Below are 17,483 nucleotides of genomic sequence, written 5' to 3' on the forward strand. Positions count from 1 at the left end.
ATATAAATTTTATTATGTTTCAAAAACAGCTAGAGGAGACTGATTTCTGTTTTGTTGCTTATCTGTCAGCTGCTAAGAAACGTAAATGTACACAGGCTTGAGCACCTCTGTTTCTTAGAAACAGCAAGCAAACAATTGTTGGATTCATATGACAAAATTAGATCAACAATATATCAAACTTATACTTTTGGTATTCATTCTAAGTAAAAAGTAAGCAAACAGAATGATACAGTTTATTGTAAAACTGTAAAAAGCAACTTTTCTTAGAAAGATGGCTTTGCAAATGTGGGTATTTGTATAAATAGCTAATGGCAGAAAACACTGTGTATCCACAATGAAAATTAGAGCTTTAGTTTTTCACTTTTACCAGTTAGTTCTTAAGACAAAACCAAGTAATCAATTATACTAGTAACAAGTATGTGTTTATAGAGTGAATTCTTGTATAGCTGTTTCCACTAAAAGGTAGCTGCAGAAACTACAGTGTCTAATAATTACTTTAAGAAACAGAGCCATAAGGCTTTTAAAATCATAAAGAAGTCCCAAGATATTCATTTAGGTGATTTATAATAGAGAATTTTCCTTCTTTGTCCTTAGTATAAATACCCTGACATCATCAACATTATATATTTATTTTCAATACTTTATAGCATTTTAATTTTTTTGGGGGGGGGAGGATAAGGTTTTTATTTATTTATTTTTAACGGAGGTACCGGGGAATGAACCCAGGACCTTGTGCATGACAAGCATGTGCTCTACCACTGAGCTATATCCTCCCCTCTTTTATAGCATTTTAAAGGGAACTCTTTTAAAGGCCATGAGAAGCTCTATGATTAAGAGTAAAGCAAGGGGGAAAGGACTCGATATTTTTCTTTTTTTTTTTCTGTTTCTCTTCCTCCAGGTGGGAAAAGGAGCACCTGAAAATACCTGTCTTCCCTGGGGACAACAGGCAAAATTGGACAAAGCTGAAGTTCACGATGTCTTACAACGTTCTGGCCATTGGTTCTTATTTGAATTTTTAGAATTACACTATAACATAAAAGACCCTAGAAATAAATGTTTTTGTTGTCCTCTCCAGTCTGAATCTAAACTGTCTCCATTTTCTTAGGATTAGGTTTGGCTACACTAACTGAGAAACATGTAAGCAAACATCCTTATAATCTAGAGGTGAAGAGAACATTAATAAAAACTCAAATGCATAATTCATAAGGAAAATATATTGATGGACTTGACAGAATTAAGTTAAGGATTTCTGTTCAAAGACAGGCATCATACACAAAATAATCAGATACTTGACAAACTAGAAAAAGATTTTTAAAATAAAAATCAGCAAGAGGTTAGTATCTAGAATATAGAAGGAATTTACAAATCTACAACAAAAAAGGTAAGAATCACAATATAAAATGTAGATAAAACTAGGCAATTCACTGAAAAGCAAATCTGAATTAGCAAGTATATGAAGAGATGCCCAACTCTTGATTCTCAGCAGATTGGCAAAAATTAGAGCTAAGCCAGGTATTAATGACATATAGGCAGATGGGCACTCTTGCACACTGCTAATGGCAGTGCACACTGGTACAGACACGGTAGAGAACAATCTGGGCATACTCACCGGAAACGAATATGATCCAGTAATCCATTCCAGGGATGCATCCCAGAGCAACTTGATTCCGGGTTCGTAAGGGGACAGTCACAAAGATGTTCATTGTAGCAGCAGGTTAGAGGCAGCGGGTGCCCATCACTGCAGAAATAGGTAAATAAAATGTGGTGTATGCATACGGCAGAATACTTTTCAACATTTGGAAGCAATAAATTAGTGTTATATACAGCAGCAGAGGTGAATCTCTTAATGAATGTTTATTTAAAGCAAATTACTTGTATAAGCTGTATCACAACATCTAAAACTTAATAATCCATTGAATATATTGTCGTCTGTTGCTCTGTATTATGTCTCACCCAAGCTTCCTCTAATAGATATCAACTTCCTAGAGACCAAAGAGACTTCGTCGAGCCCACTGTTGTGCCTATGTGTTATATATGTAGGAGTAATTCAGTAAGTATTTGAATTAATAGATTTTTCAATTGAGATTTGGAATTGCAGTAGCAAGAGATGGATAGATGGGATCATAGTTGAAGGTTGAAAAAATCATCCTTTTGCTGCTGGGAATTAGTTTTGAAAGTGGAGGAGAATAGAGGCTCCTTTAGGAACTGGAATTCCTTTTGGAACTGGAGGATAAAGATGTAGAGTAACCACTATCATGCCTCCAATTAATAAAGGCAATGAAGTTTGCTTTAGGACCCTCTCTTTTTCCTTTTCTTAGTGTTTTCTTGTTCAAAACTATCACTGTTTTGTTTTTTTCCCCAAAACACTTAAATAATTTTGTTTTACTTCAGTATACAAAGTAAAACTCATAACAGCTAAGTCAAAATGTAGCTCCTTAATCTAGAACACATTCCCACTTCTAAGGGAAATACATCTCTTTTGTTTTTGATGAAAACTATCGCTTTTGTTACAATTGCCAAATATATAAATTCATTTTTATATACCAAATTGTGGTGGGTCATTCCCCTGGAGACTGTGGAGGAAAAAATACCCTCCATAGTGGGTTTATAAAATGAACTGGTTTCTCACTGACATTCAGAATCTCATTTAGCTGTGTTCTGAAAATGATCTGAATGAGGGCCAAAGGATGTCTCTGAAAGGGAAATTGATCTTTGTGTAAGATCCAACAGGAGGTTAGAGCTTTGAAATAAGATATCTGTAGCTTGCTCAGCCCTTTGGAAGGTGCAAATGAGATGTGGATGGGCTCCAGGAAAGGGGGCTGAAGGGAAAGTAATGCAAAGCATAAAGCATTAGGGATATGATGTAATGAGGCAAGAGTACAATATCTATTTCAGCTACTTAATAGTTTTCTAATCTGGATCAAAATCAGTAACCATCTCTGAATCTTTGCTTTCTTTTTTGTACGCTAAGGAGGTGGGAAGATCTCTAATTCGTATTTACCTATGAATGTTATCATCAGCTAAAAAGATCACTTGAGAGCTAAAAAAAAAATTATGAACAGATGAAACTTAGTAACATAGAGAACAAAATGAGCTTCATTCTTTTTAGTAACTGGCTAGTAATGAAATGGACTGAAACATAGTAGGTGCTCAACAAATATTTGTTGAATGAATGCATCAGAAAAATGGAACAGATCAACAGGAAGTCAAGTCAGAAGAGAGCACCAAGACCAAAGAGTCTCTCAGGCTGGGCAGGTAGGAGGCAGAGGAAGGAATTTAGGAAGGCAGATAAGAAATCGTCCTCTTCACCTAGGGGTCAGGACCAGGGAAAAGCTGAAGAAGCCAGGGTAGCTATAGCATAAAAATATTGACAGCCCATTACCTGTAGGGATTGGCAGGTACGTTTCAGAGAATTAAGATTCACAGTAGTAATGCTTATATAAATACACCTTAAACCACAAATCTGAATATTTGGATTTACATTTGAGGCAGCTAGAAAGCAAGATGAGGAGGGAGGGAAGTGAGGAGTCCCATGAAATTGTCATAGGTAGAATCAGACCAACCAGAGTTTAAATTCAAGCTACTATTCACTAATAGTATAAATATTATCAAAAAATTAATCCTCTGAGGTATCTAGAAAATGAAGACTTTAATTCTCAAAAATGAAAATTGTAAGTACCTACGCTGTAGAACTGTTCTGAAGATTAAATAAGCAAATATATGAAAAAGACCTAACATATACTTAACATGATTTTTTAAAATTGTTACTGTTATCATTACTATTGTTTTTGTTGTTATTGTAGCTTTTATGCTCAAAAGGATGTGTACCAGCCAACTTGAATTTTGGCTTGACTTCAGTTCAAGAATTAGTCATTCGTAAACTGCTTCTTGGTTTTTCTTCCCAAGTATGCTTTTTTTTTCCTCCTCGGAGCTCTTTTAAAGCACTCCCATTCCTCCACAATCCTAACTTGTTTTAGCAGCACCAAAGAAAAGGGACCTTTAGCACACTCAATCCCTGGTGGCTAAGTGGTCGGCAGGGCTGTCGTCTGGCCAATTAGGCCCAGGATCTCAGATCTCAAGAGGAGCAAAAGAGCCAGGGCAGAACCAGGGGAAGGGGAGGCGCTGAGGCAGGTTTGTCTCATGTTTCTTAGATGGACCATGCCCCATTCAAACATACTTAGCTCACCTTCCCACTAAGAGATGATGTCCCCCTCCAGTGCCTGTTTACTGGATGGTAAGACTCTCATTTGAGTGGAGAGGAGGACTCTGGCTTCCTAAAAGCTACCCGTTTGTAAGAGACATGCTTTCAACAGTGGACAAAGTGAGAAATGCTTTCAAAACTTTGCAACGGAACAGATTAATGAAATAGCTGTAAGATTTGTTATGAAAATTACATTGATAGTGACAACTTGCTAGTGGGTATGCTAGAGTTAACTAACAATACGGCCTATCACTGCTAATTCCCAAGAAATTTAGTTCTGGTGAAAGGTGTTAGGCTGTCAAGCAGAGGTTTTAGCTGGTTTCGAAGTTACCTTCATCCCCTGGAGGTTTGGACCCTGCCAGAAACAGGCCTCCCTCTGACACGTCCAGGTTAGTTCCGCCCTTAAAAGCCCTCAGCAGACATAGTTCTGACGTTACCTCATCAGCTGCGAGGCCAGCTCAAAACTTTAGCTGAAAAATGATAAAGCCCGGGCCGGGGGAGGCCAAGAGGAGCCGGGGGTGAAGGGACAGCTGCTTTCACCTCGAAGTTTGGGCCCAAGCTTTCATGCTGAGGAAGCTGCTTCCAAGGGCTGAGAGCAACCTCAGTTCCTCAATCCCAGATGGAAAGTAGGATTTCTCTAGGAAGAAAGGTGCCTCCACTCAGACACCTGTGTATGAGGATAAAGTCTAGGGAATACACTCAGGTGAGGTCGCGCGACTGAACGGCGGGAAGGGGAGAGGGTCACGCTGCGAAGAGCGTCTGGTTCGCTCGTTTGCTTTAGGTCCTCAGAGAGGGACAGACGGGGAGGCAGAACTGCACTGACTGAGGGACTGGGTTTGAGAACCCTGAGGTGCTGGGATATTCGAAACCGGAAGCTAAGGCGTGAGGCAAACAAGCCTGGAGTCGAACAAAGGCGCCCCTGGGCGGCAGGACGCAATCTGCAGCGGTGTAGGCCTACCCCGAGGACGACCACGAAAGCCCGGCGCCGGCAGGCAGCTGTGCAGCGGCCGCTGAAGGCGCGCCTCCCCGAGCCCCCGCCCCGCCGTAGCCCCGCCCCGCCAGCGCAGGACCAATGGGAGCTCGGGATGTTAGCGGGTGGGAGGTGCGGCCGGGTTGCTACAGCCGGAGCTGGGCGGTGGTGGCGGCGGCGGTGGCGGCGGCGGTGGCGGCGGCGGCGGCGGTGGCGGCGGCGGCGGCGGCGGGTGTTGCCTTAGGCGTCTCGCCGAGCCCGAGGCGGTGGCGCAATGGAGGGGCTGGAAGGTGAGGAGGTGAAGGAGTGCGGGCCGGGGGACTGAGAGTGAGGTGGCGGGGAGGAGGGGGCTGCTGTAGACCTCAGTTCTGAAGAGGCGAGGGCAGGTCCGGAGGGGTGGACTCCGCCGCTTCTCCCAAGGCCCGGGCGTGCGGGCGCCCTGCAGCCCCCGACTCGGTGGAGCTAATGATCCTCAGGCTGCCCCTCTTCAGACGGTCTTCACCTAGTGGTTCCTCGCCCCGAGCAAGATCTTGCCTCTGGTATACGCCTGCAAATCCCCTCCTACCATTTTCTCCTCTTGCCTCACTCCCTGAGTGTTCTTTCGGTAATCACAGCCTCCGACCAGATTTTATTTTCCTTGCAAAGTGGATTCTCCGTTAAGGTCGATGGCTTCCCCACGGCCAGCCTTTGATGCGGCTCCAGGGTGTGTCTCCAACCTAGAGCTTCTGATACTTTCCTTGGTTTCCCTAGGTAACCATTTTTGCATTTCTAGAGCATCTTCTATCGGAGAGATGCCAGGAGCATCTCTCAAGGAAGTGTCACTGGCCAGCTTTAGAGCCGGGACAATAGATTAACAGAAGGATTTAAGGGCTTATTCAGGAGAACTCTGTTAGAGAGAGCCAGCATTGATTCCTTATCTTTAGGTTTATCCCTGTGCTGTAACCACGACTCCAGAATTGCTTTGTTCCCAGTTCTTTCACTTCTGTATTCTCTTCACGCATTTTATCCTGTGTAATACAGCATTCCTTTAAAAACAACAAAGGAAAAAAAAAACCAGCTAGCATTAGCAACGACAGTTTTAAGATTCCTTTCCAAACTGTGGTTAATATTTCTGATGAAGAATAAGCCTGCAGAATTGAAGGATCCTGTTGTCTCGATTTAGCCTTTTTTTCTCTCTTAATTTACATAGATTCAGGTGGAATTAATAAGCAGAGGCATATGAGCCCTGTTTGTTGCATGGTAGAGTAAATTTTGTCAGGTTGGGTTATGAAGTGAAAAGTAATAAAACTTTCCGCAGTGACCTAAGCTCACTAAAAAGCAAATGCAGTAATGAATATGATAGTATTTCATGCTTTTGCTCCGAGGGGAAACTCACAGTAAACACCTTGAGGATGATATGATGATGTTCCGTTTGTGGACAGCTACCGTATGCTGTGACAAATGAAGTTCTTGTTCTTTGCTTATTTATTTTAGGCGGATCACTCACATTTCCATGAAATAGGAATTATAATGATAGTATTCCTTACTCAAGACACTTTTGTTTTGAGAACTTGGAGGCAGTTTATTTATTTTTTAATAAATTTTCAAACATCATGGTATTGTAGCAATGTGGGTGGGATCATGGGTTCTGGAATTCTCATGAAGTTGTAATGCATATGAAGTTCTTTAGAACAGTTTTTCTGCGGATTTCTAGTCAACATTTGTAATTAAGGCAAAGGTTTTCACCTAATTTTTCATTTGTTTGCTAAACACCTGAAACAGTGTCTGACTGAAAGTAGGTATTCAATAAATATTTGTTGTTAAATAAATGACTTTGTCTATGATGGCCACCATTGTAGGCCCTGGGGATGCAGCAAAAATAAAAAGTTAAAGCCCTGCTCTCATTGAGCTTACCTTTTAGTGAACCTTATATTTTAGCAGTGCTAAGACATTACTATTACATTACATTACTAGTGAACTCTTACTATGAATGCTTTTAAAATATAATGAAAACCCATTATAATATTCAGTTACATGGGTGGAGAAATACATAAATTCTGATCTAATGGGCTATGTTATCATGGGCATATTTTAGGGACCCAGGTTGTGATGGATTATCATTAAACAATATTTGTTCTTTACTCGTTTGATTTTTTTTAACAAAATGATTTGCTGTCATTAACTATGATATGTTTAATTGTAATGAATTAAAACATGAAATTATTCTTTTTTTAGGGCAAAACAATTGAATATTTGTAATTACAAGTGGTTTAAACTAATAAAACAAACGTTCTAAGAATCTTTTGTTGAAGTTAGATGGTTCCTTTCTTTTCTTTCATCTTATACTTCTTTTCCTTCTCTTTTAAAATTGGTCCCTGTTAAGTCACACTTTGCAAAAATCGGTTTTGAGTTTTAAGGTTACCATGCATTAATTCAGTCATCCATGCCTTCACTTAATAACCAGTGATACGTTAGTACAGTGATATATAAGATAAAGTTTTTCCCTATTGGAAGATAAAGTCTAGCACTTTGAAGGTGTCTGATGAACATTATATTGCCGTGTCCAGTAGAAAATCTTCAAGTTTGCTTAACATATAGCATAATAATTGAGCAAATATTTACTGCTTGACAATAGACCCATAGAGAAGCTAGTTGAAGCCATTTAACAGACTAATCTTGATTGCAAAACCAGAAAATATTTGGACCCCTGTAAAATATTATTGAAGTTTATCGTACTCTTTTTAAAAATTACTTACATATAGATCAGATATCACATTATTTTTGGTCTTTCTGGAACTTAAGCTTCCGAGAGATGAACTATTAGGCTGAACACTGTATTTGAAAGCCAAGTATAAATTATTGCTAATGATTCTATATAATCTGTATCCGAGCACTTCTGTGTTGTATGTGCAATTAGAATAAAGCCTCTAATTCCTTTTCTCCTAAATCTCGTCCTCTATAGATATGTCTAAGGGCAACAGAAGTAGTTCCAGACTTGGGAGAGTTGCAGTCTCTTATGAGCTTTTCATCTGTAAAATGGAGAGATGCTAAACCCTAAGCAGGTTTTATCCATATGTATTGTTTTTCCTGTCATAAGATCTTGATAAATAGTTGTTGACAATTGTGACAGAGATCAGGCTGCCTATTCCTCTTTTGGACTGCTGAAATTAGTAGATCTTAGTGTACTGCCCTCTAAAACTTGATTAGAATTCTGATCACTCTTTTCTAATATAGCTCTTGATGTAGTTGAAGACAGCCATGCTGTCCCATTGAGGTGCTTTGTTTTTCCCTAATCTAAGCACTAGTTTACTGAATAATTCTTCATCTTTATTAATTTACCTAGTTTTTTTTTTTTTTTTGGTATTGAATCTGATGCTAGGTTATCATAATAGGCAGTGTGTTGGAGAGGCCTGTGGATCTTTGCTTTGTTTCTTTTTTAGTGCTGTGATTTGGTTGATCTGAACTTCAGTTTCCTCAGCTGTAAAAAATGGAGCTAATAAATACCAATCTATCTGAACTATATTAAATATGAAATGATGTAACATATATAAAGCATTTAACAAACTGCCTAGTACATAGAAGTCCCCCTCCAGTACACGTTTATTGGATGGATAAAATTACAGGAAGTGTATTAGGAGCTTAAGAGTGGTTCAGTACAGGTGAAACATAGCAGGCTTGGAAGAGACTGGGCAGTCTCACCAGATAATTATGGCAGCAGAACAGATTGGAGAAAAGAGAGGCTGGACCAACACAAATGTGATAAGGATTTGAACTGAGGCAAAAGTAGCAGGAATTAAAAAGGGGGAATAGATTCAGAAGACATTTCTGAGATGGAAAAATGAGAGAGAACTGCTGAATGTGAGAGGGAAAAAGGAATCAAAGATAAAGCAGCCTTCTAGCTTGGACTAAGGAAATGTTGATATCTTTAACCAAGAGAAAGACAAGTTTGGAAGATGATGTAATGAGTTTGGCTTCAGAAATGTTGTGTGTGTACTGTTCTTGGGGCATATCTGATGGAAAAGTTTTATAGCTACTTATAAATATCTATCTGGAGGTTTTAGTTTAGTAGTCATCAACATATGAGTGACAACAAATGGATGCGTTTGCCCAGGGAAGCAATATTTAACAAAATGAAGGGGAAAAAAGGAAAAAAAAAACTTGGGGAGGAACTGATACCAGCTTTAGGATTGAGCAGAACAGGGAATTGAAGTTAAGGGGCAGTCTTTAAATAGATTTAAAAATTGTGAAGAAAGGGAAGTGGGGGAGAACTAATGTTTATTGAGTAGTGAGTATGTGCTAGAAAAAGCCTATAGCACCTGCTATTCCTGGAGATTTAAGTATTAACCAGGTCAAACTCTGCTTGGCTTATAAAATCTGAAAAACTTGGGAGAGAGAAATGTCACTGAAGCTACGAGAGAAAGGACTTCAAAGTTGGAAGGGATTGATCAGCAGTGCCTCATGATGTAGAAAGGTCTAGTAGGATGAGGATTCAAAAGAGGGCTTTCAATTTGACAATTAATAGATTAATGGTGATCAGTTGTCTCTGTTTCTTAAGGTCTTTACTCTAATGCCTCTTTATTAAAGACGCTTTCCCTGATCTTACCCACTTCTCAGGCACACGTAGTATTACGACTGTATTCTCTCCCCTTTCTCTGCTCTATTTTTCTACATTGTGCTTTTCACCACATTTTATATATTGAATTGTTTTTACTTACCTATTTCCAAAGAGTAGAAGCTCCATAAGATCAGGGTCTGTGTTTTTTTCCATCATTGTTTCCATTGGCACTAAATACCTTTTAGGGGCAGAAAGGATTTCTACTGGGGAAATAACAGCATGCTAAACCGTTTTTTGGTTTTTGATTTTTGGTTTTTGTTTTTTTTGGCTTGTTTTGAAGACTGAGGAAGTTCTGCTCTAAGAAAACCCGTTTGTTTAATCTAGCATTTTCCAGGCATTTGACCATGAGCAAAGGATTTGAGAGTGATTGGTGGAAGTAGTGGAAATGACTACTCAGATTCAGACTGGGTAGGAAGCGAAGTGCAGCAAGGAATAGATTATCAAGAAAATGCAAGTCACTCAGATCAAGAAGCTGATTTAGAGAAAGGTAGAAGGTAGAAGTCTGTAATTAGAGTGAGAGCTTGTGTATTTTGAGAGTCCAAAGGTGGATCTTTCTGAGTCGTTTTAGCCCTGGTTGTTTTTGCTGAACTGGAGTGCTGATCACTAAAATGGAGTGGAAGGTGAAGGTTATGTATTGAGTAGGTTAAGTGTGAATGTTGAAATATTGAAATCTAGGTTGAGCTGAAAAGGAATATCTTGCGGGATTGTTGACTTGGAGTAATTAGATTTTTAAAAAGAACTGTAGGAAGAAAGTGGTAAAAACAGATGCTGTGTACTTCAAAATAGTGATTTGTTGAGTTTTAAAGGTTGATTTCAGATAAGGAGTGACCAGAGATGAAGGAATAGACATAAATAAATACAGAGGACAGAACTATTCTTAATTTCCAAGATTTCTTTTCTTTTGGAAATGTTCTTTATTTCTTAAATGTACATATTTTAGAATGTCATAGCTATTTTAGATAACATTATTTCATATCACCTATATATTAGTATTATATAAAGTTACCATTTTTCTGGCCTGTTATTACTGTGCAGGTTTTGAAATTGCTCAATATAGCAGCTCATAACAGAGTCAATAATGTGTACAAGATAAATTTTATAAAGAGAAATGGGCTTCTTTAAAGTTATAGACTATTAAGTACTTTATTCACTTGGTTCTGTCCATCAGTTTTAGTGCTTCTTTCAAGAGTCTTTGTTCTTCACTACAGTACTCACCCTCTGAATATCATCTTTTTACTGTGTAAGTTGCACAATTAACCAGCTTTTGCCACCCAGGAGAGAGTAGTGGAGTTTGCCTGCATGCCCTGGAGAGTAGTAGTTTTTATTTCATCGGTTGTGAAGTATTTTTATATATAACATCTCAGTAAATCCTCTTAAATTTTAAGGTAGATTGACCAGATGTAATCCTCATTTAACAGATATTAAACTTGAGGCTACCTATATGATTCGTCATACATTTTCTTCTAGTTTACTCAGTGAAAATTTTTCCATCAAGGAGAGGGACGTCATGTTCTTTGCTGTAAGTCCTTGCAGATTCTCAGTTCTGTATGGAGACAAGTAGAAGTGATTTCCTCAACATACTGTACACTGCCTGAAACACTCATTCTACTCTCTGTCATTGGTCACTTGGTTTAATCATTCTTATATATGACCAGCTTTTAAAAATTAATATAATACAAGTAAGGGAGGTGTCTTGTCATCCATTTACTTTTCTTACTAATGTGTTCTTAAGGTAGATTTTATTAAATATGGTATAATTATTATGGTATATTAGAGATGGAAGGGGACTACGTAGGTCATTTAACCTAACTTTCTTATTTTATACAAGAGGAATCTGAACTTCAGAGAGGTTAAATATTTTGCCCAACAACTCATAGTTTTAAGTGACAGATCTGGGACTTGAACTTAGATAATATGAGACAAATTCCAGTGCCTTTTTCTACCACACTGCAGTGTATTTTTAATGAATGCCATTAGAACAAAATGTGGCTTTGTGACTAATGCCTCAGCTGCTTATCATGACCTGTTGATAGAAGTTCTTTCCAGAGGGTGTTGATACCAACACACATGCCATATTTTGTGGATTGTAGGGCTATGCTCTATGACCAGCTAATAAAAGAGGAAATTATACATTTATATATATTTTATTTATGTTGAATAAAGTAATGACTTTTTACTATTTTCCTTTTTTGAGATAATTATTTTTAAATATTTTCAGTGCTATTTCCTCTTTTTTATGCCTTTTAGTGATAATGATTTTCTTTTCCTTTAAAGACAATTTGACCATGTTTGATGACTTATAGGAATTAATCCAGGAGTTGGATTTTACTATATGGTAGTATTCTAGTTGCTGTTCTGTTAAAGTTTTAAGTTTTTGTATTAAAAAACATGGAAGATGATTTGCTTCTTAGATAGTGAAGAACTAAATCATGTAGACTGTTGGCTTTATGAATCAATGATTGTGTAACTTCACCCTTGTGTCACTATTACCTGGTACATGCTTTGCAAGTAGTACGTACTCAGGTAGCCATTCACGTTATTTCCATGTGTTGGGTAGACTTCTTCAATAGTTAATGTTTTTGTTAAGATTTTGCTTTGTTATCTATTTAACAAGGAAATATTGAAATACACTATTAAGCAAGTAAAATATGTGGTAGTTTTCAACATTTTATATTGATAAATTTTTAAATCGTTGTTAGGCATTTAAAGGAAGACATAAAAAGTCTAATAAATAAGCCTAATAGATTATGCAGCCTGTGGTATCACTTTGACAATCATTATGAAGACATTCTAATCTTAATGTACCTAATGGAGTCCATCCAGCAACTGCCTCAACTTTCTGGATAATTAGTGGAATTAAGTGATACAGATCAATGAAGTTGCTTTGCTCTCCCTAAATAACCTACTCTGCTATTGGAAGGGACAAAGCAGGCAAATCTTAGCTTTGCTTTTGTAGTGTTCACAACCTGACTGCCGCCATACAGGCATTGCCTCCATCTGAAGTGACAGGGAGTCACTATCTACCACTGAAATAGGGCAGTGGAGTACTAGGAGAATGAGAGAACAAAACAGTTCTGTTACTGTTTGATTGTGTTCCTGCCAATGTCTATTTTGATTCTCCTGATTAGTTTTCTGTGGACTCACTAAAATGCCTTGGAACAAATGATAAGAAGTTCATAATTGTACTTTTTTCATGAGTTTATTTATGTTATTTCTAAAAGAAGATGGCTCTCTACTTGTCTTTCATATGATAAAAGAATTTTAACAATCAATATATTCAGCAGAAAATATAATAAATATATCATCATTTTTATGGAAATTACAAGTATGGAAATAAATTTAGGTGTGATATTTGGCTGTATAATAAAATGAAAAATTGACTTATGTGGAATCCCAAAGAACAGTTTTTTTATGTGTGTGATGAAATTTGTTATATTTAAGTACATGATAGATTTATTTTTTTTTAGAGTAGAGACTTACTGAAGTATATTGGATTTACAATGTTGTGTTAGTTTCTTGTGTACAGCATAGTGACTCAGTTATACATATATATTCTCTTTCATATTCTTTTTCATTATAGATTATTATAAGATATTGCATGTATTTCCCTGTGCTATACAGTAGGACCTTGCTGTTTATCTTATTTTATTATTATTTTTTAAATTTTTGATTGAGTTAAACTTGCACCTGCTTCTTCCTTGTTTAATGAATTGTGCCCATTAAGTCAGAGCTTCTCAATTTGCTGGTCTAGTGAATCTTAACATAATGTTATATGTAGGAAATAATGAACAGTTCACATAGTGCAGGCAGTTTGCTTAGAAACTAGGTGATCTTTTCCTTAAAGCATAATGCTTCCTTTTGTCTGGCAGGGCAACATTCTTTGTATCCTAAACTCCCTAATCATATCAGGAAGCCATCTCACTGATCTCCAGTGTTATTTCTTACTTTTTTATAAGTTTTAAAAAATTTTGTATTGTGGAAAAATAGACATAAAATTTTACCATTTTCGCCAGTTTTAAGTGTACAGTTCAGTGGTATTAAGTCCATTCATGCTGTTGTGCAATCATTATAACTTTCCATCTCCCAAACTTTTCATCATCCCAAATTTTTTGAAGACCACTTTAAAACGACTGCTTCTGCCCTGGGTTTCGGAGCATTTAGATTTGTGTGCACCCTTTAGCAGTGGAGACTCTGTTTCCCACAGCTCTCTGGATCTCCTGAAAGTAACCCCTCTTGGCCTTCAAAGCTAGACGTTCTTGGGGCTGGCTGATCTTCCTGTTGCAGGGCCCCCCAGGTTGGGCAGTCCAGTATGGGGCTCCGACTACTCGCTCCTTGGGAGAACCCCCGCAATTGTGGTTATCCTCATGTTTGCGGGTACGTGGGTCTGACTGTACCACCATGTCTCCACCCCTCTTACTTGTCTCATTGTAGTTCCTTCTTTATGTCTTTAGTTGTGGAATATCTTTTCTGTAGTCTTCAGATTGTTCTCATCATGATAGTTGCTCTGTAAATAGTTATAGTTTTGTTGTGTTTATGGAAGGAAGTGAACTTGGAGTTTTCTTACTCTCATCTTATCCAGTCCCATTGTAGCCACCAATGTTATTTTTTTTAACCCTTTGAAGATTTATAATATATAACATTAACTTTCAGGTAAATTTGGTTTTTAAACTTTAATAATTTACAACAGAGACAGCCTATAAATTAAAAGACCATGACAAATTGACTTGGTTAAAATAGAAGAAAACCAGACATTTCCAGTATTTGATTTCTGTATTTGGCATTGCCTTTTTGACCACTAATAAATTTAAGTCTTGAGCCCATTTTAATTGATAATGTTGCTTATTTCAAAATGACACATTTTTCCCAAGAACTGACAACTTACGTAAGAAACTAAAGACATTAAAATTTGGAAGTTTCAGAATTTGAGCTATTGAATTTATTGATTATATTCTTTTCTGTTTTAGAAAATGGAAGTGTCCAAGTTGGAGAATTGTTACCTTGCAAGATTTGCGGAAGAACATTCTTTCCAGTGGCATTAGTGAGTACCTTTTTCCTTTGGGGTTTGATAGATCTTTAATTGTTTAAAACTTCAGGACAACGGAAAGAACCTCTGGAAAAATTTGAAGAGACACTGGCTAGTGTTCTTTGTTCACGGGTATCAGTTCCATCTGTGTCATTCTTCCCAGAGTGCTCTCTTTCCTTCAGAATTTGACTGGTCTTTCTTCAGAACTTCTCTATTAAAGTATTAAAGTATTCCTTCTTTTGTGGGACTCTTAACAAAAACAAAACAAAAACAAAAAACTCTTAGAAATGCTCTTAGAAAGGAACTCTTAAGAAATAACGTATTTAAAGATACAGAAAGATACGATTTGCTTTAAATTTCAGGGAAAAAAAAAGCTGGGACTGGGATGGATGAAACAAGATTGCTAAAATATTGGTAATTGTTGAAGCAGAGGATGAGTAAATGGAGCTAATTACACTGTTCTGTCAATTTTTAGGTATGTTTGAAATAGTACAAAGAAAAAAGTTTCAATTAAAAGTGCCTTTAAAATATATTATGCATTCTTTAGATACTTAGTATATACAAACAGGAGCACTTTTAACTGATTTTAATATAAAATATCTAGCTAAATAGAGAATTTTAAAAAGCCAATGTGCCTTATATGTTTTATTTTAACTTCAAATATAAATATATATTATTAATAATTAGGTGTAGAATAAAGATTTTTCTTTGAGTGTGGGTCTGCTGATGAGAATTTTGCTACAATTTTTTACATTTTCTCACTATTTCTAGTTTGTTTTATTAAAATGAAATGAGAAATTAATGATCCCAAATGTCCATCTGACTACAGACTCCTTTTAAATGTAAATAGTTATTTTCTTAATCCTTTATAAACATCTTGTCCATGCTTAATTCAGTAATTTGTTGTTGTTGTCAATTCACTATTTTTCAAACCATTTTCAAAGCATTAAGCTGAATTTTCACAGGAAAAAAGATGTCTTTGTCTTAATTTATGTACTTATTTAATATTTAATTAAATGATATAAACAATATAAAAATTACAATTTGTATAATACATCAGTTTTTGAACAAGCGCTACATGCTTTGGACATTAACAGGACTCAATATGAGAACAGACATCTACTAGAAAGTTGCCTGTTAGCCACACTTTTTTTTTTTTTAATATATAGGAGATTTTATCCTAATAGTTATAATTACTGTGCTTGTTTGTCAGAATGAAATCTGAAAACAAATATGTAAAACAGTTGATTACTGATTGTGTATTGAAAACGTTAGAGGCTCCATGACATCGAATCAAGCAGTTCTGAGGATTCCTTTTTTCCCTGATAAACTATAACAGTTCCAGCTTGTTTGTTGTTTATCAAAATATGAAAGAAAAAATACATTTATTATACTCTGTTATTAGTCAACATGTTTTATTTAGGGGAGGGAGAGTTATTATTTATCCAGTAGTTAATTGGAGGTCAATTAAGAGAGCTTCCATTGTAATTTCCTTAAAATGAATACATGAATGATTGAATGAATGAGTGGGCAACCATATTAGAACAACAACAACAAAAAAACTATAGGAGTGGAATACTAGGTAGCACAAGAAAAATCTTTGGTTAAAGAAAAAGTAGAAAACTTGAGGTCCAGAAGGGGAAACGGGATGATTGTGGAGGAAGGACACACATCTGACCACCTTGTCCTATTATTTTATGTTAACAAACTACTATTATGTTAACTTGAGTAATCCAAACTATTACTATTATGTTAGGTTTTGTAATCCTAATGCTAATGTGTTTTCCATTTACATTATTTTTCTAGTATCTATTTTCAGGTATTTAGTGATAAAGATCACGCCCCTCCTCCCCCACTTTAATAGCTTTGACTTGATTACATTAATTCCTTATTCTCAGCAGTGTGAACACCAGGAGTATTAAATAACTCTTAATAGAATTTTGGAAGAGCATTTATCTATACTTTCCTGTTGTGAGGAAGATAACTTGTAGCATGTATTATATATACTTTTTAACAATTTTAGTTAAAGCATGCTATGTCTTACTTATTATTAGTATTATTTATTTCTTTTTCAGGATTTTAAACTGGTCTCAAATGACAATTTAAAGTTTTATAGTCTCTTTGTAGAAAAGAAAATTACATGTTTTGTTTCTTCATCTTAACAGAAAAAGCATGGACCTATTTGCCAGAAAACTGCCACTAAAAAACGGAAAACTTTTGATTCAAGCAGACAAAGAGCTGAAGGAACTGATATTCCAACAGTAAAACCTCTTAAACCTAGGGTAATTATGTGACCTCTTGAACAGTATGGACCTTGCTGCTATATATAATGAAAAAAATTATAATTATCTGTTGTACTAAGTTGAAGAACAACCAGAATTCTGTGTCATGTTCTCAATTTAGAAGTGATCAGAGATTTGTTTACTTTAAACTTTAGCAAAGGGGAAACCAGATAGTGTTTAACCAATACAATAAGGTTTTAGTAGCATTGGAGAGCCAATTGCTTAGCTGTAGGCTGGAAATAAATGAAAAGTCCTCACATGTTCTTTGTTCTTCCTAAGTCATTGTTAATTACTTTAGGTATAATTTACGTTTCTCTTATTGGAAGTGTAATCCCTATAGTATACAACAGCAAAGCTATTATTTACAAGCATCTTAGCATAATAAATATTCTCTTGATTTATTGATTTTTCAG

The 17,483-nt window shown here is 36.5% G+C and overlaps 1 protein-coding gene and 1 long non-coding RNA gene across 4 annotated transcripts in view; one reads left to right on the forward strand and one right to left on the reverse strand.

Moving 5' to 3' along the window:
• Window positions 1–5,221, reverse strand: part of LOC123615784 (uncharacterized) — a 185,199-nt gene extending 179,978 nt beyond the window's left edge. For both annotated transcript variants that reach the window (XR_012503264.1, XR_012503263.1), the window contains exons 1-2: window positions 4,533–5,221; window positions 1,610–1,738 (exon numbers count right to left, since the gene is read on the reverse strand). This is a non-coding gene — a long non-coding RNA (uncharacterized LOC123615784). The remainder of the gene's footprint in view (window positions 1–1,609; window positions 1,739–4,532) is intronic.
• Window positions 5,222–5,332: 111 nt separating this feature from the next.
• Window positions 5,333–17,483, forward strand: part of ZC2HC1A (zinc finger C2HC-type containing 1A) — a 43,153-nt gene continuing 31,002 nt past the window's right edge. For both annotated transcript variants that reach the window (XM_074355037.1, XM_045514402.2), the window contains exons 1-3: window positions 5,333–5,461; window positions 14,730–14,803; window positions 16,954–17,070. In XM_074355037.1, coding sequence (XP_074211138.1) covers window positions 5,446–5,461; window positions 14,730–14,803; window positions 16,954–17,070 — 207 coding nt within the window. In that variant the 5' untranslated portion in view covers window positions 5,333–5,445. The remainder of the gene's footprint in view (window positions 5,462–14,729; window positions 14,804–16,953; window positions 17,071–17,483) is intronic.

The sequence above is a fragment of the Camelus bactrianus genome, chromosome 29 (assembly GCF_048773025.1).
Source record: "Camelus bactrianus isolate YW-2024 breed Bactrian camel chromosome 29, ASM4877302v1, whole genome shotgun sequence".
NCBI classification, from domain to species: domain Eukaryota; kingdom Metazoa; phylum Chordata; class Mammalia; order Artiodactyla; family Camelidae; genus Camelus; species Camelus bactrianus.